The following is a 21,287-nucleotide window of genomic DNA, read 5'->3' on the forward strand; positions in this document are numbered from 1 at the left end:
AGAGGGAGAAGCTAGCAAATGACAGCCAGTTGCTTGGGGGCCTGATTTGGCCCCCCACCAAACGTTTGATACCCCTGGTCTAGAGGAAAGATGCTCACATTCAAATTCCTGCTTAGTGATAAATCACACAGGCTGGTTTCAGGGAAGTCACAGTGCTGGAGGAACAGCCCTTGGATTAGGGCAGGAAAGAAATGGATAAAATGTAAGTAAAGGCACCAGCGTGCTTAGTGGGCAGTTACTAACATCCAAAATGTAAAGGAACCGTTTTGATGCTGTGCTCTTGCTTGCAAGGTTGCCCAGGGAGAAAACTGCTTGGTGCTTCAGCCACAAAAGCTTTGACCTGTTTATTTGTGTGCACCGTTTGTACAAACTAGTATCCCAGTGTGCGCTTTCTGTTACGTCTGGAAGCAGAGCGGTTAGTTCCTGGTATTGTGGGTGGGGAATATTTAAACCGTGTCCACTAGGGTTGCCAAGTCCAATTCAAGAAATACCTGGGGACTTTGGGGGTGGAGCCAGGAGACATTAGGGGTGGAGCCAAGATCAAGGCTGTGACAAGCATCATCGAACTCCAAAGGGCGTTCTGGCCCTCACATTTAAAGGGACCGCACACCTTTTCAATTCCTTCCTTCCATAGGAAATAATGAAGGATAGGGGCACCTTCTTTGGGGGCTCATAGAATTGGACCCCCTGGTCCAATCCTTTTGAAATTTGGTGGGTATTTTGGGGAGAGGCACTAGATGCTATACTGAAAATTTGGTGCCTCTGCCCCCCAAAATAGCCCCCCCCAGAGCCCCAGATACACGCAGATCAATTCTCCATGATTTTCTATGGGAATAAATCTCCATAGGGAATAACAGAGTTCCCAGCAGACATTTCCCTCTCCCCACCCCCGCTTTCTGACGACTCTGAAGCGGGGGGAGGGCCTCCAAACCGGGGGATCCCCTGCCCCCACCTGGGGATTGGCAACCCTAGTGTCTACCCAGATCCTTTTAGCTTTTCATACGCTCTGGGCTGGATCTAGGTTTGGGATCTGGGCCAGCTCTAGGTTTGGAAGTACCTGGAGATTTTGGGGATGGAGCCTGGGAGGGTGCAGTCTCAGACGGGTCTTGGGGAGGGTATAACACCATAGACTCCACCCTCCAAAGCAGCCATTTCCTCCAGGGGAACTGATTTTGGTTGCTTGGAGATATCCAGGTGCCACCTGGAGGTTGGCAGCCCTAGCTGGATCGCAAAAATGTGTTCTGCTAGCAGTGCTATTTTCTTCAGGTGCAAGGAGCCTCCCCGCTGCCTTTACATCGCTGTGCTCCTTTTCACTGTTGGAAATGTGAGAGCTGAAAAGTGGTTTTCGAAAATGGAAGGCAGTGGTTCTCAGAGTTGCGTGAGATGCAGCTTTTTTTTTTGTGGGGTGTGGTTGTATTTGTGTGTGTGTGTGCACCTGGATGTCACGGCAACTCCTGGGGACTGGCCCCTACTGGGGGGTATGGAGGATGTTCAGAGCAGTGGCTGAATAAAACCTGCCTCTGCCTCCCAACTCCTGGTATTCCAAGGAGGTCTCCCATCCAAGTACTTGGTTGGGTTGGCCCTTCTTAGCTTCTGAGAACTAGTGAGATTGGGCTTGCCTAGTTTTTCCAGGTCAGGGCTGTGTGAGATGCGTGCGCGCGCACACACGGTTCCCCTTTTTGGCTGTGGAACAGCAAGCCCTTGACTTCTTGAGAGCCAGTTTGGTGTAGTGGTTAAGTATGCGGACTCTTATCTGGGAGAACCGGGTTTGATTCCCCACTCCTCCACTTGCACCTGCTGGAATGGCCTTGGGTCAGCCAGAGCTCTCTTATCCGGGAGAACCAGGTTTGATTCCCCACTCCTCCACTTGCCCCTGCTGGAATGGCCTTGGGTCAGCCAGAGCTCTCTTATCCGGGAGAACCAGGTTTGATTCCCCACTCCTCCACTTGCAGCTGCTGGAATGGCCTTGGGTCAGCCAGAGCTCTCTTATCCGGGAGAACCAGGTTTGATTCCCCACTCTTCCACTTGCACCTGCTGGAATGGGCTTGGGTCAGCCAGAGCTCTCTTATCCGGGAGAACCAGGTTTGATTCCTCACTCCTCCACTTGCACCTGCTGGAATGGCCTTGGGTCAGCTAGAGCTCTCTTATCCGGGAGAACCAGGTTTGATTCCCCACTCCTCCACTTGCAGCTGCTGGAATGGCCTTGGGTCAGCCAGAGCTCTCTTATCCGGGAGAACCAGGTTTGATTCCCCACTCCTCCACTTGCACCTGCTGGAATGGCCTTGGGTCAGCTAGAGCTCTCTTATCCGGGAGAACCAGGTTTGATTCCCCACTCCTCCACTTGCACCTGCTGGAATGGCCTTGGGTCAGCCAGAGCTCTCTTATCCGGGAGAACCAGGTTTGATTCCCCACTCTTCCACTTGCACCTGCTGGAATGGCCTTGGGTCAGCCATAGCTCTGGCAGAGGTTGTCCTTGTAAGGGCAGCTGCTGGGAGAGCCCTCTCCAGCCCCACCCACCTCACAGGGTGTCTGTTGTGGGGGGAGAAGATAAAGGAGATTGTAAGCCGCTCTGAGTCTCTGATTTAGAGAGAAGGGCGGGGTATAGATCTGCAATTCTTCTTCTTCAAAATATTTCCGTACATGCCAAAGATTCTTTGTCCCTTGACATGCAAAGGACTGCCCTGTCCCCCCACATTCAAGCCCCTCTAGCGCCCCATCCCTCCAAAGCAACTTCTGAACCACTGAGAGCCTCCCACGCACACACGCATCCAACTGGGCCACACGCCGGGTTTGGCTAATAAATGACACATAAGTGAATAAGCCAATTGCATCTCTCCGGCACGTCAGCGTCTCTGAGCTGTTTCCAACTCCGGTCTGTGGATCCGATGCCCAGAAGTCTGAAAAAAGCCGTATTAGCAACAGGCCTCTCCCTTGGGTTCCCCTGCCTCCCTCTCTCCACCAGCGGGGCAGGACAACTTCTCCTGCAGGATTGCCCGTCCTTGGCTCTCAAGCATTTGGGGGCTGCTTCTGAGAGATTGAGCCCTGGCTTCCCCTCCCCACTGGCGCTTCCTCTGAGCTGTTCCTTGCCCCCCCCTGGTCACAGGTGTGGGCTGGGATGTACCTGTATGAGCTGGATGATGATTCCGAGGGGGTAAGTACCGTTTCCTGCCTGCTTCAGTTTCTCCCCTGGCGTCACCGGGGTGGGGTCTGCCCGTGACTGGCTCCTCATGGGAAAGCCCCCCCACCACCAATGTTCCCTCTAAGCTGCAGAGTCTCGTGAGCAAAAATTCTACTTTGTGAGCTAGTGGCATTAAAAGTGGCGAGCTACTGCCAAAATCAGTGTGCTCTGGGATCACCCTTCCTGAGCGAAGACAAAAAGGTGTGAGCTGGAGGCTAAAAATCTGTGAGCTAGCTCACACTAACTCAGCTTGGAGGGAACACTGCCCCCCACCCTCCTAAACCATCACCCTTTTTCTGATTCTTTGTACGCAGCCCCCCCAGATGTCTTCCCCACTTCCACCAATCTGATCCTCCTTTCTGTCCTTTTTCTCAAGAATGCTCACCTCCTATAGAAACATTTGTGAAGGGACATGACAGCTCTAAACAAATGTGCATCGGTATTCTTACAGTATTGCGGTTGAAGCTCTCTGCTCACGATCTGAGTTTGATCCCGGCGGAAGCTGGGTTCAGGTAGCCAGCTCAAGGTTGACTCAGCCTTCCGTCCTTCCGAGGTCGGTCAAATGAGTGCCCAGCTTGCTGTGGGGAAAGTGTAGATGACTGGGGAAGGCAATGACAAACCACCCTATTAAAAAGTCTGCCACGAAAACGTCATGATGCGACCTCACCCCAGAGTCGGAAACGGCTGGTGCTTGCACAGGGGACTACCTTTACCTTTTTATTCTTACAGTATTCTTGCTGGGGAAGAAAAGGGATAGAAGATTTTGCAGGGATGCAAGTGGGGGGGGGGGGTGATCAGCTCTTTGTGATCCCCACCCCACCTTCTCTCACCTCTTTTGCTCTGCACCAGAAGTTTGCTTTTTAACTCCCAACTATATTGTTGCATAGTTGGCATTTACTGCTGGTGATTTTGGCCCAGGTTTTTGTCTTGGCGTCACCTCCTCCAGATTGCAGGGGTTTTGTGTTCCTTATCGCAGATGAAGCGGGGTTTTGTGTTCCTTATCGTGGGGTTTTGTGTTCCTTATCGCAGATGAAGCTGCTCTAAACCCTACTCAATCCCAGACGCTGGTGGGCATCAGACTGAGGTGTCCGCACCAATACTCCCTCTACGCTGTGGAGTCTCACATTAAAAGCTGTGAGCTGCTGCGCAAATTAGCTTGCTCTGGGGCCATTTTCCCTGAGCTAAGACAAAAATGAATGAGCCAGAGGCTAAAAGACTGTGAGCTAGCTCACACAAACTCAGCTTAGAGGGAACACTGACTGGACCACACTAATTTCTGTTGGGCAGGCATCTGGTTAACACAAACAGCCTCTCTCTCTCTCTTTCTCTCTCTGAGCTCTAATTTGTAAAAGCAACCACTATTTGGAATCACTTTCCCTCAGGGATGGAATTCTAGCAGGAGCTCCTTTGCATATTAGGCCACACGCCCCTGATGTAGCCAATCCTCCTGGAGGTTACCGTAGACCTGGAATAAGAGTCCTGTAAGTTCTTGGAAGGGCCCTGTGGCACAGAGTGGTAAAGATGCAGTACTGCAGTCGAAGCTCTCTGCTCATGACCTGAGTTCGATCCCAGTGGAAGCTGGGTTCAGGTAGCTGGCTCAAGGTTGAATCAGCCTTCCGTCCTTCCGAGGTCGGTCAAATGAGTACCCAGCTTGCTGGGGGGGAAGTGTAGAGGACCGGGGAAGGCAATGGCAAACCACCCCGTAAAAAGTCTGCCATGAAAACGTTGTGATGAGATGTCACCCCAGAGTCTGAAACAACTGGTGCTTGCACAGGGGGGGACTACCTTTACTTTTTTAAGCTCTTGGAGGATTGGCTACATCAGGGGTGTGTGGCCTAATATGCAAAGGAGCTCCTAGAATTCCATCGCTGCTTCCCCTTAAGATGAACTGGCAAAAGTTCCATTGCATCCTATTGGCAGCAGGATTTCCTTGGAAGGCTGTTTCAGAGAACAGCCATGTTGGTCTGCGGTAGAACAGTTAGATGCAAGTCCAGTAGCCCCAGATAGACCAATAAGATTTTCATGCTGTAAGTATTCAAGAGTCTAAGCTCCCTTCATCAGACACAAGTAGGAATGAAGATCTCTGAGTCTTTATATCCCCATCAGAAAGTTGGGAAAGAACACTCGTAAAGGATGCTTCTAAAGGATGCAAGGGGCAATCCGTATTGTAATCAGCTTGGTTAGAGCAGAGGAGAGGGGAAATGCTTGCAGTCAGAAATTAGCCTCTTCAGCAAGATAAGAATGGCCTTGGGAGCGACATTGCTCTGAACTTGTGAATGTGTTCAAGTTCAGCAATCCCACATTGCAATTTCCCCTTGAAGCTTCTTTGTTTGCGGACTGCCAGTTTTAGGTCAGCGATGGAATGGCTTGAAAGATGAAATTGTTTTCACTTTTTTGAGCGTTGTGGTTTTTAACGTTGGATTTATGTCCGTTTAGGGAGTGATGTTCATCCAATGGAGAGAGTGGAAGGGCACTGCTGACATTTGATGGCCTATCTAACATTGGAAGATGATTGAGTGACTGAACCTGAGAGGGTATAGCTGGTGTTGTTAGGTCCGGTTGTTGTGTTCTCAGTGTTGACATCTTGGTTTGTTGCTAGGCATCCCAACCTCCTGTCGGGGCCGGGGGTTCCCCTGATTTCAATTCCAGATGCTGGTGGGCATCAGGCTGAGGTGGCTAATTTCTGTGGGGCAGGCATCTGGTTTACACAAGCAGTCCCTCTCTTTCTCCCAACCCGCCACCCTAAAGTTGGCTACTGGGGGAGCCACGCCCCCCCACCCCCCCGAAGAGCACCGGAACATTTCTCACTTTAAACCATTTCACCAAGCCAGCTGGCAGCTTGGAAAATGCTTTTAAAGTTAAAGTTGCTTTCTTTCCACCTCTTTCTCCCGCTTCTCTCCCCATCTATTTTCCTTCCTTCCTGTTCGGTGTAGTGGTTAAGTGCGCGGACTCTTATCTGGGAGAACTGGGTTTGATTCCCCACTCCTCCACTTGCAGCTGCTGGAATGGCCTTGGGTCAGCCATAGCTCTCGTAGGAATTGGCCTTGAAAGGGCACTGCTGCAAGAGCTCTCTCAGCCTCACCCAACTCACAGGGTGTCTGTTTGGGGTGGGGGAGAAGGTAACGGAGATTGTGACCACTCTGAGATTCAGAGTATAGGGCAGGATATAAATCCAATATCATCATCTTCTTCTCCTCCTCCCTCCCTCCCTCCCTCCCTCCCTCCCTCCCTCCCTCCCTTCCTTCCTTCCTTCCTTCCTTCCTTCCTTCCTTCCTTCCTTCCTTCCTTCCTTCCTTCCTTCCTTCCTTCCTTCTTGCTGTCAAACATCTGACGATCATTCTATGTGGCTCTTACATTAAGCAAGCTTGCCCCCCCCGCTTTATCACTTTGGAAAAAACTTTATGATAATCAGAGCCCCCCAAGAAGAGTCCCCCTCCTGAAGCTAAGTAGGATTCGTTGCAGGCCGTGGTCCCAATGTCCAACTTAGGAAAGCTATTGCTTGTGTGGGAGAAGGCGTTTAAGGAAAAGATTTGCCTCCCAATGCCTGTGAGAGGGGAGTATCATTGTCCAGCATAGGTTGTGTCAGTCGTTAATGATATGTTGAACCAGTGTGAGCAGAAAGCTTTATGTGACCACCACCGTTGATAAATCTGTTGTTTCGTTTGGGCCTGTCTTGTAGCAGGTTATCCCATGGTAGTGTTCTGGCTTTGTTAATCTGTTTCCTTATTATATGAGGTGGGTATTTTAATTCCAAGAATGTGTGTTGTAGATCAGGAAGAGTGTGGTAAGCAGGTTTTGCTCAGCACTGCCCGCTGCTGGTTTTGGACAATGGGGGGTGCTGGTAGAAGTGCAAAACAATGTTGTGGCAGCAGACGAAAACAGTATGTGATGCAAAGTGTGCGTGCCGATTTGTGAGATCTGAGAAGGGAATGGACCCCATGCTTTGCAGTTGAACCTTTCCATCTAGCAGTAGAATGTGCGAAAAGGATCTAGGGGTCTTAGCAGACCATATGCTGAACATGAGCCAACGGTGTGATGCGGTGACAAAAAAGGCCAATGCAATTTTGGGCTGTATCAGCAGAAGTCTAGTGTCCAGATCACTTGAAGTAATGGTATCGCTTTACTCTGCTCTGGTAAGACCTCACCTGGAGTATTGTGTTCAGTTTTGGGCACCACATTTTAAGAAGGATATAGACAAGCTGGAACGGGTCCAGAGAAGGGCGACAAAGATGGCGAGGGGTCTGGAGACCAAGTCCTATGAGGAAAGGTTGAAGGAGCTGGGCATGTTTAGCTGGGCATGTTTAGTCACCATCTTCAAGTACTTGAAGGGCTACTGTATGGAGGATGGTGTGGAATTGTTTTCTGTGGCCCTAGAAGGTCAGACCAGAACCGATGGGTTGAAACTAAATCAAAAGAGTTTCCGGCTCAACATTAGGAAGAACTTCCTGACCGTTAGAGCGATTCCTCAGTGGAACAGGCTTCCTCCTCAGGAGGTGGTGGGCTCTCCCTCCTTGGAGGTTTTTAAACAGAGGCTAGATGGCCATCTGACAGCAATGAAGATCCTGTGAATTTAGGGGGAGGTGTTTGTGAGTTTAGAGTGGTTCCTCAGTGGAACAGGCTTCCTCGGGAGGTGGTGGGCTCTCCTTCCTTGGAGGTTTTGAAACAGAGGCTAGATGGCCATCTGACAGCTATTAAGATCCTGTGAATTTAGGGGGCAGTATATGTGAGTTTCCTGCATTGTGCAGGGGGTTGGACTAGATGACCCTGGAGGTCCCTTCCAACTCTATGATTCTATAATTCTACCTTTAGCCGCTATTGTTCATGCTGCCCTGGCTGCATGAAGTGGCCTTTCTCCCTAGTGTTTTTTTTTGGGGGGGGGGGGGGTTGGAGGGGGGCATATAGCCCGCTTGGGTTGCCAGGTCCAATTCAAAAAATATCTGAGGACTTTGGGGGTGGAGCCAGGAGACTTTGAGGGTGGAGCCAGGAGCAAGGTTGGGACAAGCATAATTCAACTCCAAAGGAAGTTCTGGCCACCACAATTAAAGGGGCTGCACACCTTTTAAACGCCTTCCCTCCATTGGAAATAAAGAAGGATGGGGCGTCTTTTGGGGCTCATAGAATTGAACCCCCTGGTCCAATCTTTTTTGAAACTTTTGGGGAGAGGCACCAGATGCTATGCTGAAAATTTGGTGCCTCTGCCTCAAAAAACAGCCCCCCTAGAGCCCCAGATACCCTCAGATCAATTCTCCATGATACCCTATGGGAATTGGCCTCCATAGAGAATAATGGAGTACCCAGCAGACATTCCCTCCTCCCCCTCCCCGCTTTCTGATGACCCTGAAGCAGGGGGTGGGCCTCCAAACCGGGGGATCCCCTGCCTCTACCTGGGAATTGGCAACCCCTATAACCAGCCTCTGGGCTCTCTTTCCTCTGGGCCACTGGAACAGAAAGTATTTTTCTCCATGTCATGCTCCCTGCAGCCTCATCACCCATGCCACTGCCGTGTTTGTATTTGGATAGAAGCAGGATGCGCTTCTTGGGCTTTTGCCCTTCATTTCCTCAGGATTCTGTTTGGTAATGCCCTTCTTACCCTTTTCCCCCTGCACATTTCACATCAACAGGATATGCTGTTGTAGAAACTGGCGGCAAATTGCCATGTATTGACTGAGTAGCATCTGTCGGAGCTCGAAACACACTTTCAAAGCAAGCCACTTCCGGTGAACAGATATTAGCCAGTTTCCTTTTATTTCCAAGAAATGGTCTTTATGTGGCTCTCAATTGACAGGTGCCCTGTGGGAGTCTGGCTCCCAACGGGGTATTCAGCCTTTGCAGTGATTTCAGCTCTTCAGACAAGCCTCAGAGGGGGAATGCTAATTAGCAATGACATTTCAGCCCCTTCTTCTCTCCCCAGTTAATCGAACCCTGCCTAGGAAAAACGGAGGACCGCATCTTAAGGATCCATCCACCAGAAGACATATTTTTAAACAGCTACTAAGATTTGTCAGAGTAATGGTGGGTTATGGATAAATAAGAGCAGCCCCAGGGCACAGAGCGGTAAAGCTGCAGTACTGCAGTCCTAACCTCTGCTCACGACCTGAGTTCGATCCCGGCAGAAGCTGGGTTCAGGTAGCCGGCTCAAGGTTGACTCAGCCTTCCATCCTTCCGAGGTCGGTAAAATGAGTACTCAGCTTGCTGGGGGGAAAGAGTAGATGACTGGGGAAGGCAATGGCTAACCGCCCCGTAAAAAGACTGCCATGAAAACGTTGTGAAAGCAACGTCACCCCAGAGTCGGAAACGACTGGTGCTTGCACGGGGGACTGACTACCTTTACCTTTATAGATTAATAGGAAATCCAGAAATAATTTTCCTTAAGAAGAAAGATTATACCTTTGTGCAACATTGACGTGAACGGATGTCGAACGTATACTGGTTGTTGCATTCCGGCTTAAGGAGACTCTGAAATTCAGCAACAATAGATAAGATTACCAGTTTAATTAAATGAAAGTTGCAATCTTCCGTGTACCTGCTCAGGAAAAAAAAAATCCCATGGAACTTACTTTAATGCCTCTGTAAATCATCAGTGCAGCCTCATTTGGAGTACAGTGTACAATTCTGGTCACCGCACCTCAAAAAGGATATTATAGCATTGGGAAAAGTCCAGAAAAGGGCAACTAGAATGATTAAAGGGTTGGAACACTTTCCCTATGAAGAAAGGTTAAAGCCCTTGAGGCTCTTTAGCTTGGAGAAACGTCAACTGAGGGGTGACATGATCGAGGTTTACAAGATTATGCATGGGATAGAGAAGGTAGAGAAAGAAGGACTTTTCTCCCTTTCTCACAATACGAGAACTCGCAGAATTTGCATGAAATTGCTGAGCAGTCAGGCTAGAATGAATAAAAGGAAGTGATCAGCCAAGGGTGATTAACACATGGAATTCACTGCCGCAGGAGATGGTGGCAGCTACATGCATAGACAGCTTCAAGAGGGGATTGGATAAGCAACTGGAGCAGAGGTTCATCAATGTCTATTAGCCACAGGGTATAGATGGAATTCTCTGACTGGGGCAGTGATGCTCTGTATTCTTGGTGCTGAGGGGGGCAACAGTGCAAGGGCTTCTAGTGCCTGGCCCCACTGATGGACCTCCTGATGGCACCTGGGTTGTTGTTTTTTTGCCACTGTTTGACAAGAGTGTTAGACTGGATGGGCCACTGGCCTGATCCAACATGGCTTCTCTGATGTTCTTATGTGACACAGAGTGTTGGACTGGAGGGGCCATTGGCCTGATCCAACAGGGCTTCTCTTATGTTCTTCTGTGACACAGAGTGTTGGACTGGAGGGGCCATTGGCCTGATCCAACATGGCTTCTCTTATGTTCTTCTGTGACACAGAGTGTTGGACTAGATGGGCCACTGGCCTGATCCAACATGACTTCTCTTATGTTCTTCTTTGACACAGAGTGTTGGACTGGAGGGGCCATTGGCCTGATCCAACATGGCTTCTCTTATGTTCTTATATCCTTAATTCTGAGTAAATGTTTACTGGACTGGGTTGTGAGAAAAGCTAGAGACTCATTAGATACTTTTATGATGGGATGTTCTCTCATTTTCTGCAAGGATATCAAAAAGGATATTATAGCATTGGAGAAAGTCCAGAAAAGGGCAACTAGAATGATTAAAGGGCTAGAACACTTTCCCTATGAAGAAAGGTTGAAACGCTTAGGGCTCTTTAGCTTGGAGAAATGTCGACTGCGGGGTGACATGATAGAGGTTTACAAGATAATGCATGGGATGGAGAAAGTAGAGAAAGAAATACTTTTCTCCCTTTCTCACAATACAAGAACTCGTGGGCATTCGATGAAATTGCTGAGCAGAAAGGTTAAAACGGATAAAAGGAAGTCCTTCTTCACCCAAAGGGTGATTAACATGTGGAATTCACTGCCACAGGAGGTGGTGACAGCCACAAGTATAGCCACCTTCAAGAGGAGGTTAGATAAAAATATGGAGCAGAGGTCCATCAGTGGCTATTAGCCACAGTGTGTGTGTCTGTGTGTGTGTGTGTGTGTATATATATATATTTGGCCGCTGTGTGACACAGAATGTTGGACTGGATGGGCCATTGGCCTGATCTAACATGGCTTCTCTTATGTTCTTATGTTCTTAATATTTCACCGCTACAGAAGTGGATGTAGAAATACTTTGTTTCGCTTTAGAAATGTGATTTTCCTGCTTGGTCAAAATGGGTCAAGTGCACTTTTAAATATAATCGTCATGGAAGGTTTGAATAGGGGCACTCACCTCCACGGAAGTGTTGTTGTTGGTACCTATTGGACATTACCTGTGCCGTGACAAGCAGTGAGTGACAACTCCTCACCCATTACTCTGCCTGTAGCATTTTGTGAATTTTCCAGAGTTTGATTTTATTATTTTTAAAAATTAATTTCCAGCGAGTGCTCCCTTAAAACAACGTTCCCATAGGAGAGGGCCTATCCTAGGCTGCCAGATCTGGGAAGGAAATTCCTGGAATTTTCTGCTGGGTGAAGCCAGGGGAGGGACCACGGCGGGGTACAATGCCATAGAGCAGGGGTGTCAAACGCGTGATTTGAGGGTCGAATCAGACGCGGAGGGCTCCTATCACAACATTTTCATGGCAGTCTTTTTACGGGGTGGTTTGCCATTGCCTTCCCCATTCATCTACACTTCCCCCCCAGCAAGCTGGGTCCTCATTTTACCAACCTCAGAAGGATGGAAGGCTGAGTCAACTTGGACCCAGCCACTGGAACCAGCTTCTGCTGTATCGAACTCAGGTCATGAGCAGAGGGCTCCGACTGCAGTACTGCAGCTTTACCACTCTGAGCCGCGGGGCTCTTAAACTCACCGATACCTCCCGCTAAATTAACAGGATCTTCATTGCTATCAGATGGGCATCTAGGCTCTGTTTAAAAATCTCTAAGGAAGGAGAGCCCACCACCTCCCGAGGAAGCCTGTTCCACTGAGAAACCGCTCTAACGGTCAGGAAGTTCTTCCTAATGTTGAGCCGGAAACTCTTTTGATTTCATTTCAACCCGTTGGTCCTGGTCCTACCTTCTGGGGCCACGGAAAACAATTCCACACCCTCCTCTACACGACAGCCGTTCAAGTACTTGAAGATGGTGATCCTATCACCTCTTGGCCACCTCCTCTCCAGGAAGTTGATGCTCAGTACAGGGTTGTTTTGTCCTGATGGTTACTAGTTCATTCTGCAATTAGCTGGCCACTTCCCGCCATTGTAGTTAAGCACAGAGTGGAGCATTAGTGAGCCGTGGGGAAAAAAAACATGGAACTGCGAGCGTGTTTGTGATGCCCATCTCTAAAGGAAGCAGGCATTGCACGCAAGATGAATTCAGTTTTCCAACAGTTATTTGCAAGGATTGCATCAAAGTGCTTCTTCAGTGTAAGCTTGAGAGACGTGAGTTCACACATCCAGGCGGAGCAAAGGAACGTAAGAACATAAGAACATAAGAGAAGCCATGTTGGATCAGGCCAGTGGCCCATCCAGTCCAACACTCTGTCACGTAAGAACATAAGAGAAGCCATGTTGGATCAGGCCAATGGCCCATCCAGTCCAACACACTGTGTCACATAAGAACATAAGAGAAGCCATGTTGGATCAGGCCAGTGGCCCATCCAGTCCAACACTCTGTGTCACATAAGAACATAAGAGAAGCCATGTTGGATCAGGCCAATGGCCCATCCAGTCCAACACTCTGTGTCACATAAGAACATCAGAGAAGCCATGTTGGATCAGGCCAGTGGCCCATCCAGTCCAACACTCTGTGTCACATAAGAACATAAGAGAAGCCATGTTGGATCAGGCCAGTGGCCCATCCAGTCCAACACTCTGTGTCACATAAGAACATAAGAGAAGCCATGTTGGATCAGGCCAATGGCCCATCCAGTCCAACACTCTGTGTCACATAAGAACATCAGAGAAGCCATGTTGGATCAGGCCAGTGGCCCATCCAGTCCAACACTCTGTGTCACATAAGAACATAAGAGAAGCCATGTTGGATCAGGCCAGTGGCCCATCCAGTCCAACACTCTGTGTCACATAAGAACATAAGAGAAGCCATGTTGGATCAGGCCAATGGCCCATCCAGTCCAACACGCTGTGTCACACAGTGGCCAAAAATTTTATATATACACACACACTGTGGCTAATAGCCACTGATGGACCTCTGCTCCATATTTTTATCTAAACCCCTCTTGAAGGTGGCTATGCTTGTGGCCGCCACCACCTCCTGTGGCAGTGAATTCCACATGTTAATCACCCTTTGGGTGAAGAAGTACTTCCTTTTATCCGTTTTAACCTGTCTGCTCAGCAAAGTAATGTAGGGAAAGTAATGCGCGTTTCTCGGTTTCCTAGAGCAAATATGTGCAGGGGAAACTTTTGGAAGAGGGCTGGCTATCACAGCTCTGCTCGCACAGAAAATATCCCATGTTATATTTGCATATTGTTCTGTAAGAACTGTTAGATGCTCTTAGAGAGGCTAGTCCAAGGGTGGCCAAACTGTATGTATTTCAGCCCACTGTACATGATTCCCCTCGTCTGAAGAAGTGTGCTTTTAGCACACGAAAGCTTACGTTCTGAATAAAACTTTGTTGGTGCCACTTGACGCCTGCTTGGTTCAACTGCTTCGGACCAACACGGCTGCCCGCTTCGATCCAGCCACCCAGTTGTTGTTTACAGAGCAGCTTTATTTATTGCTGGAGAGTTCTAAAACCATCCCACTCTAAACAAGTTAAATACATAAAAATGCGATGGAGACCCTCCTACTTACTCAGAGCCAGTTTGGTGTAGTGGTTAAGAGTGCGGACTCTTATCTGGGAGAACCGGGTTTGATTCTCCACTCCTCCAGTTGCACCTGCTGGAATGGCCTTGGGTCAGCCATAGCTCTGGCAGAGGTTGTCCTTGAAAGGGCAGCTGCTGTGAGAGCCCTCTCCAGCCCCACCCACCTCACAGGGTGTCTGTTGTGGGGGAGGAAGATAAAGGAGATTGTGAGCCGCTCTGAGACTCTTCGGAGTGGAGGGCGGGATATAAATCCAATATCTTCTTCTCTTCTTCTTCTCACTTATTTGTTTGTTTGTTTATTTCTATTTGTATCCCACCCTCCCTGCAAACCGGCTCAGAAAATACATTAATCTATTAATTAATACATTAAGCAGTTATTAAAACCACAATATATAAAATTAACTTCTTTGGCTCTATATCTGCCGATATGTAATGTATAAGATAAATAGATGCAGGGTGTTTTTTCGTAGCAGGAACTCCTTTGCATATTAGGCCACACACCCCCTGATGGAGCCAATCCTCCAAGAGCTTACAGGGCTCTTAGTACAGGGTCCAGAGATAGAATTCTAGCAGGGGTTCCTTTGCATATTAGGCCACACACCCCTGATGTAGCCAATCCTCCAAGAGCTTACAGGGCTCTTAGAACAGGGTCCAGAGATAGAATTCTAGCAGGGGTTCCTTTGCATATTAGGCCACACACCCCTGATGGAGCCAATCCTCCAAGAGCTTACAGGGCTCTTAGTACAAGGTCCAGAGATAGAATTCTAGCAGGGGTTCCTTTGCATATTAGGCCACACACCCCTGATGGAGCCAATCCTCCAAGAGCTTACAGGGCTCTTTGTTGGCCTTCTGTAAATTCCAGGAGGATGGGCTACATCAGAGGGGTGTGGCCTAATATGCAAAGGAGTTTCTGCTACAAAAAAGCCCCAGATAGATGTAATATATAAGAAATAGATAGATCTCGTAGTTCTTCATGGTTTCTCATCGTTTCCAGATAGGCTGATGGCCTAGGTCAATGTCTCACAAAAAGTGTTGGACTGGATGGGCCATTGGCCTGATCCAACATGACTTCTCTTATGTTCTTAAAAGTGCACCGTAATATAAAGACACATACATCACAGGCCGAGCAGCCAGCCGGAGGCGATCAAGACCTGCCTGCATTACAGAAGAGCTTTAACTGAAGGCCCTAATAGTAGTATAGTTCTGACTGGCTATCTCGCATAGTCTTCACTCATCCATATTCTCTCTCCCCCTCCAGGGTTCAGCTGAGTCCTACACCAGCCGCCCGTCTGACTCTGATGTGTCGCTGGAGGAAGACCGCGAAGCCCTGCGCAAGGAAGCCGAGCGCCAGGCCCTGGCACAGCTAGAAAAAGCAAAGGTAACCAAAGGTGTCTTTGGAAAATTGTGAGGGAGGGCTTTCAGAATACTACATTGGGGAGGGACGGTGGCTCAGTGGCAGAGCATCTGCTTGGGAAGCAGGAGGTCCCAGGTTCAATCTCCGGCATCTCCAACTGAAAAGGGTCCAGGCAAGTAGGCGTGAAAGACCTCAGCTGGAGACCCTGGAGAGCCATGAATGGGGCTGTGGCTCAGTGATAGAGCATCTGCTTGGTAAGCAGAAGGTTCCAGGTTCAATCCCCGGCATCTCCAACTAAAAAGGGTCCAGGCAAGTAGGCGTGAAAGACCTCAGCTGGAGACCCTGGAGAGCCATGAATGGGGCTCAGTGGTAGAGCATCTGCTTGGTAAGCAGAAGGTCCCAGGTTCAATCTCCGGCATCTCCAACTGAAAAGGGTCCAGGCAAATAGACGTGAAAAACCTCAACTGGAGAGCCGCTGCCAGTCTGGGCAGGCAACGCTGACTTTGATGGACCCAGGAGGGTCTGATTCAGTAGAAGGCAGCTTCATAGGTTCACGTGTACATGCTGAAGTGAGCCACGCGCTTGACTGGGCTTCAGCAGGTGAGGAGAGAACAGAACCCTGTCTGGATCAATCCCAAGGGTCACTGTTTGTGGGGAACGACAGACCGGCGGTTATCGTCTGGTTTAGATCGTATATCCTCCACAACGTAACAACGAAAGCAGGCTGTATGTGTGTCCTATATTATGTGAACAAATGGATTCTTAATGTGGGACTTTTCCACATTCTCATTTTCCTTGCTTGTAAGCGGGGTCTTTTTTTTTTGAGCAGGAAGGCACAGGAACACTGGCTTGGCATCAGGGGATGCGGCCTAGCATGCAAATGAGTTACTGGTGGGCTCTTCGTACAAAAAAAAGCCCTGTGTGAAACAACGGTGACATCAGGGGGTGTGGTCTAATATTGACTAGACTTTTACAAGGCTCAAGAGGTTCTCCCATGCGGCGTTGAAGCCACGTTCTGTCAGTGATTAACAGTCCTGGAACCCAGAGCTCATTGGGCACTAGCGGTAGGAGTGCCTCTTGAGAAATTGCTTACTGTATTTTGCGCCCACAATGAACTGAGCATTGGTTCCAGAATAACCAAGTAATTTGTCGGACGAAGGCGCTACCGAAACACCCCTCTTTGTACTGGAAGCGTGTCACTTTCACTTTTATTCTGGAGAGAAGAAGAAGAAGAAGATATTGGATTTATATCCCGCCCTCCACTCCAAAGAGTCTCAGAGCGGCTCACAATCTCCTTTACCTTCCTCCCCCACAACAGACACCCTGTGAGGTGGGTGGGGCTGGAGAGGGCTCTCACAGCAGCTGCCCTTTCAAGGACAACCTCTGCCAGGGCTATGGCTGACCCAAGGCCATTCCAGCAGGTGCAAGTGGAGGAGTGGGGAATCAAACCCGGTTCTCCCAGATAAGAGTCCGCTCACTTAACCACTACACCAAACTGATTCTCTACACCAAACTGATTCTCTGGAGAGAATCGCTAGCACCTTTTGAAATTGCAGAGTAAAGAAGAGGATTAATTCTTTAGTGTTGGTGGACTCCGTGTGTATAAACGCCAACAAATGAAATTGTGAATGTCCATCATATATGCTTTAAGTGTATTGTTAATCCTTGTACCTTGATATTATATGGATGTATGTTAAGTTGTATCATATTCTTTATTAATTACATAAATGGATCCATTTAAGCAGCAACAGTGCCTAATAGTAGAGGGTTCTAGTTCATTATTGTTTATTAAGTAAATAATTCAACACGGTTATCTCCAGGTCTGCCACCTGGAGGCTGGCAACCCTGTTTCATGCAGGAATCCCCCCCCCTTTGTCCTCTTATCCAGCTGTGCCCCCTGACCTCACTCAGTAAGGTTGCCAAGTCTGACTCAAGGAACATCTGGGGACTTTGGGGGTGGAGCCAGGAGATTTTGGGGTGTGACATACATGACTGGACTCTGAAGGGTGTTCTGCCCATCACATTTAAAGAGACCACACGCCTTTTAAATGCCTTTCCTCCATTTGGAAATAATGGATAGGGGAACCTTCTTTCGGGGCTCACAGAATCCAGGTGCAATCTTTTTGAAACTTGGGGGGTGTTCTGAGGAGAGTCACCAGATGGTATGCTGAAAATTTGGTGCATCTACTTCAAAACACAGCTTTTCCAGAGGCCCAGATACCTGTGGATCAATTCTCCATCATGCCCTATGGCGGGGGTGGCCAAATTGTGACTCGGGAGCCACATGTGGCTTTTCACACATATTGTGTGGCTCTCCAAGCCCCCACTGCCTCATCAGCCAGCTCAGAGAAGGCATTGATCTCTCTAAATTACTTCTCCAAGCCAAGGCAGCCAATGGCTTGGAGAATGCATTTAAAGTTAAAGTTGCTTTCTTTCCACCTCTCTCTCCCCATCTTCCTTCCTTCCTTCCTTCCTTCCTTCCTTCCTTCCTTCCTTCCTTCCTTCCTTCCTTCCTTCCTTCCTTCCTTCCTTCCTTCCTTCCTTCCTTCCTTCCTTCCTTCCTTCCTTCCTTCCTTCCCTCCCTCCCTCCCTCCCTCCCTCCCTCCCTCCCTCCCTCCCTCCCGGATCTCAAACACCTGACATTTATTCTATGTGGCTCTTATGTTTAGCAAGTTTGGCCACCCCTGCTGTTTGGGAATCCATCTCCATAGGAAATAATGGAGTGCCCAGCAGATATTTCCCTCCATCCCTCTGCTTTCTGATGACCCTGAAATGGGGGAGAGGGCCTCCAGATCGGGGGATCCCTTGCGCCCAGCTGGGGATTGGCGACCCTATCACTCAGCCTTGCGGCGCTTCCGCAGACCAGCTGCCCAGATAACTGTATCGCTTCCGTTTGGCTAACGTTTTTAGAATCGTGTTAATGATGATCGGTCTTAAGCAAAGCGCTCTGCGTTCCTTAAAAAAAAAAACCCCAAGCTTTCACATTACACGGACTGTTTGTTCAGCCAAATAAAGTGTTCTGCTTTTTTTTTTTAAGGCTGAAATAGTCTAATGGAAGAAAAACGCCACTGCCGCTTTGTGTTTTGCAGTCAGACTGGTGCACTCTGAAATCTCCTGAGTAGTGAGAGAAACATACATTCAACATATGGGAAGCCTAAATGTTTTCCCCAAGGCGATACAGCCGCTCCAGGGAACAATTTGAGATTCGAGAAAAGGGCCTGGGGGTTGGGGGTGAGGAGATGAATGCAAACCTGTGTCTTGTCGCCCAGACTTTGAACGGAACGCCGTGTGAGCCTCTGTGTGAGACAGGCTGCTGGTGTAACGTTCTGCTGGTTATTGACCCAACTCACCAGTTCTCATATTAAAAAAGTAAAAGGTTTATTGCAGGGGTGTTAAAATCATTTGTTATGAGGGCCGGATCTGACATAAATGAGACTTTGATGGGCTGGGCCATGTGTGTACCTATTTAAGATTAGGTAGCAGAGAGATAGGCCGTTTTCCCACTGAGCTTACCTCGGAGCGACATCCCTCTTCAGTTTGGTGTAGTGGTTAAGTGTGCGGACTCTTATCTGGGAGAACCGGGTTTGATTCCCCACTCCTCCACTTGCACCTGCTGGAATGGTTCCCGACCTTTTGCGTCGCAAATGGAAACCGCTAAAAACCAGTTTACGTTAGCGATGCAAAAGCCGCGACTCTACTTGGTTACTCGGAGCAGTTAGTGGGAAATCCGCGCAGAGGTAAGCTCAGCGGGAAAACGGCCATAAACTTTATAAAGGACACAGACAAACACAATTTTTTTTTTAACTTAAAACATTAGCACTTGTTAGTCTTAAAGGTTCTTTCTTTGTCTTTCTCCCAGGGGATCCAGGGAACTGGGCAAAGGGAGCTCCGGCTCTTTCCTTCCTTCCTTCCCCAGGAAACCAGGAGGCGGAGGAGCCTCAGCCAATGGAGAAAATAGAGGCTATGCTCTGTAGCTGCTGTGCAATTGAGCAAGCCTTGCAAAGCAAGCTGTTATGCAGAAGGAAGCAAGATACAGGGAGAGGGAAGCAGATGACAGCCAGTTGCTCAGGAGACTGATAGGAGCCCTCTGGGGGCCTAATTCGGCTCCCGAACTGCATGTTTGATACCCCTGCCCTACAGGGTCGCCATAAGTCAGCTGCAACTAGCTGTCAAAAAGAAAAAAGAAAGAAAACGATGAATCTGTAGGGTTCCCTGGGCAGCCGTCACGTTTGTGCTTGATTTACACACGTAGACTGAATCTGTCTTTCTACCCTCCTAACTGTACTGGTAGGATAATTTGACGCGTGGTTTCCCTGAGAGTTCAAGTACCGTGTCTGTTTATCATTCTTTCTTACAAAGAATTTAGGGCAGCGTCCGTGCATCTCCCTTTTGTCATCGCAACACCCTTATGAGGTAGGCTAGGCTGAAATGAACCAGCTGGCCCAAGGTTACTTAGTCAGGTCCAATGTTCCCTCTAAGCTGTGGAGTCTCGTGAGCAAGGATTCTGCTTTGTGAGCCAGTGGCATTAAAGTGGTGAGCTACTGCATAAATTAGTATGCTCCGGGGTCATCCTTCCTGAGCTAAGACAAAAATGCGTAAACCAAAAGCTAAAAAAATCTGCGAGCTAGCTCACGCTAATGCAACTTAGAGGGAACAGTGGTCAGGTCTATGGCAGAGTGGGATTTGAACCGTAGCCCAGCTGAGAGCCAGTTTGGTGTAGTGGTTAAGTGTGCGGACTCTTATCTGGGAGAACCGGGTTTGATTCCCCACTCCTCCGCTTGCACCTGCTGGAATGGCCTTGGGTCAGCCAGAGCTCTGGCAGAGGTTGTCCTTGAAAGGGCAGCTGCTGTGAGAGCCCTCTCAGCCCCACCCACCTCACAGGGTGTCTGTTGTGGGGGAGGAAGGTAAAGGAGATTGTGAGCCGCTCTGAGATTCTTTGGAGTGGAGGGCGGGATATAAATCCAATATCTTCATCTACCTCACAGGGTGTCTGTTGTGGGGGGGGGGGAAGGGAAAGGAGATTGTGAGCCGCTCTGAGATTCTTTGGAGTGGAGGGCGGGATATAAATCCAATATCTTCTTCTTCTTCTACACTACAGCAGCTGGTAAAGTGCTAGGGATGCCAGCCTCCAGGTAGGACCTGGGGATCCCCCAGAATTACAGCTCATCTCTAGACTACAAAGATCTGTTTCCCTAGAAAAACAGGAGGGGGGACTCTGTTGCATTTTACCCCACTGAGGTCCCTGTCTTCCTCATGCTCCACCCCTAAATCTTCAGGGGTTTCTCAACCTGGATCTGATAACCGGACCCGCCCTCCTGCTGGTGGCCTAGGGTGGCCAAGTCCAATTCAAGAAATATCTGGGGACTTTGGGGGTGGAGCCAGGAGACACTGGGGGTGGAGCCAGGAGCAAGGAGCGACAAGCAAATCAGCCAGTATCATAATGCCCCTGTATAAATCGATGGTGCGGTCTCATTTGGAGTACTGTGTGCAATTCTGGTCGCCGCACCTCAACAAGGATATTATAGCATTGGAGAAAGTCCAGAAAAGGGCAACTAGAATGATTAAAGGGCTGGAACACTTTCCCTATGAAGAAAGGTTGAAACGCTTGGGGCTCTTTAGCTTGGAGAAACGTCGACTGCGGGGTGACATGATAGAGGTTTACAGGATTATGCATGGGATGGAGAAAGTAGAGAAAAAAGTACTTTTCTCCCTTTCTCACAATACAAGAACTCGTGGGAAATTGCTGAGCAGTCAGGTTAAAACGGATAAAAGGAAGTACTTCTTCACCCAAAGGGTGATTAACATGTGGAATTCACTGCCACAGGAGGTGGTAGCGGCCACAAGCATAGCCACCTTCAAGAGGGGTTTAGATAAAAATATGGAGCAGAGGTCCATCAGTGGCTATTAGCCACAGTGTGTGTGTGTATA

The 21,287-nt window shown here is 48.9% G+C and overlaps 1 protein-coding gene across 5 annotated transcripts in view; it reads left to right on the forward strand.

Annotated features, from left to right (window-relative positions):
* CACNB1 (calcium voltage-gated channel auxiliary subunit beta 1) overlaps positions 1-21,287 on the forward strand; it is a 105,368-nt gene that overhangs the window by 39,442 nt on the left and 44,639 nt on the right. For all 5 annotated transcript variants that reach the window (XM_060256058.1, XM_060256059.1, XM_060256061.1 and 2 more), the window contains one exon: positions 15,264-15,383. In XM_060256058.1, coding sequence (XP_060112041.1) covers positions 15,264-15,383 — 120 coding nt within the window. The remainder of the gene's footprint in view (positions 1-15,263; positions 15,384-21,287) is intronic.

This window comes from Heteronotia binoei, chromosome 15 (genome assembly GCF_032191835.1).
Source record: "Heteronotia binoei isolate CCM8104 ecotype False Entrance Well chromosome 15, APGP_CSIRO_Hbin_v1, whole genome shotgun sequence".
Taxonomy (NCBI): domain Eukaryota; kingdom Metazoa; phylum Chordata; class Lepidosauria; order Squamata; family Gekkonidae; genus Heteronotia; species Heteronotia binoei.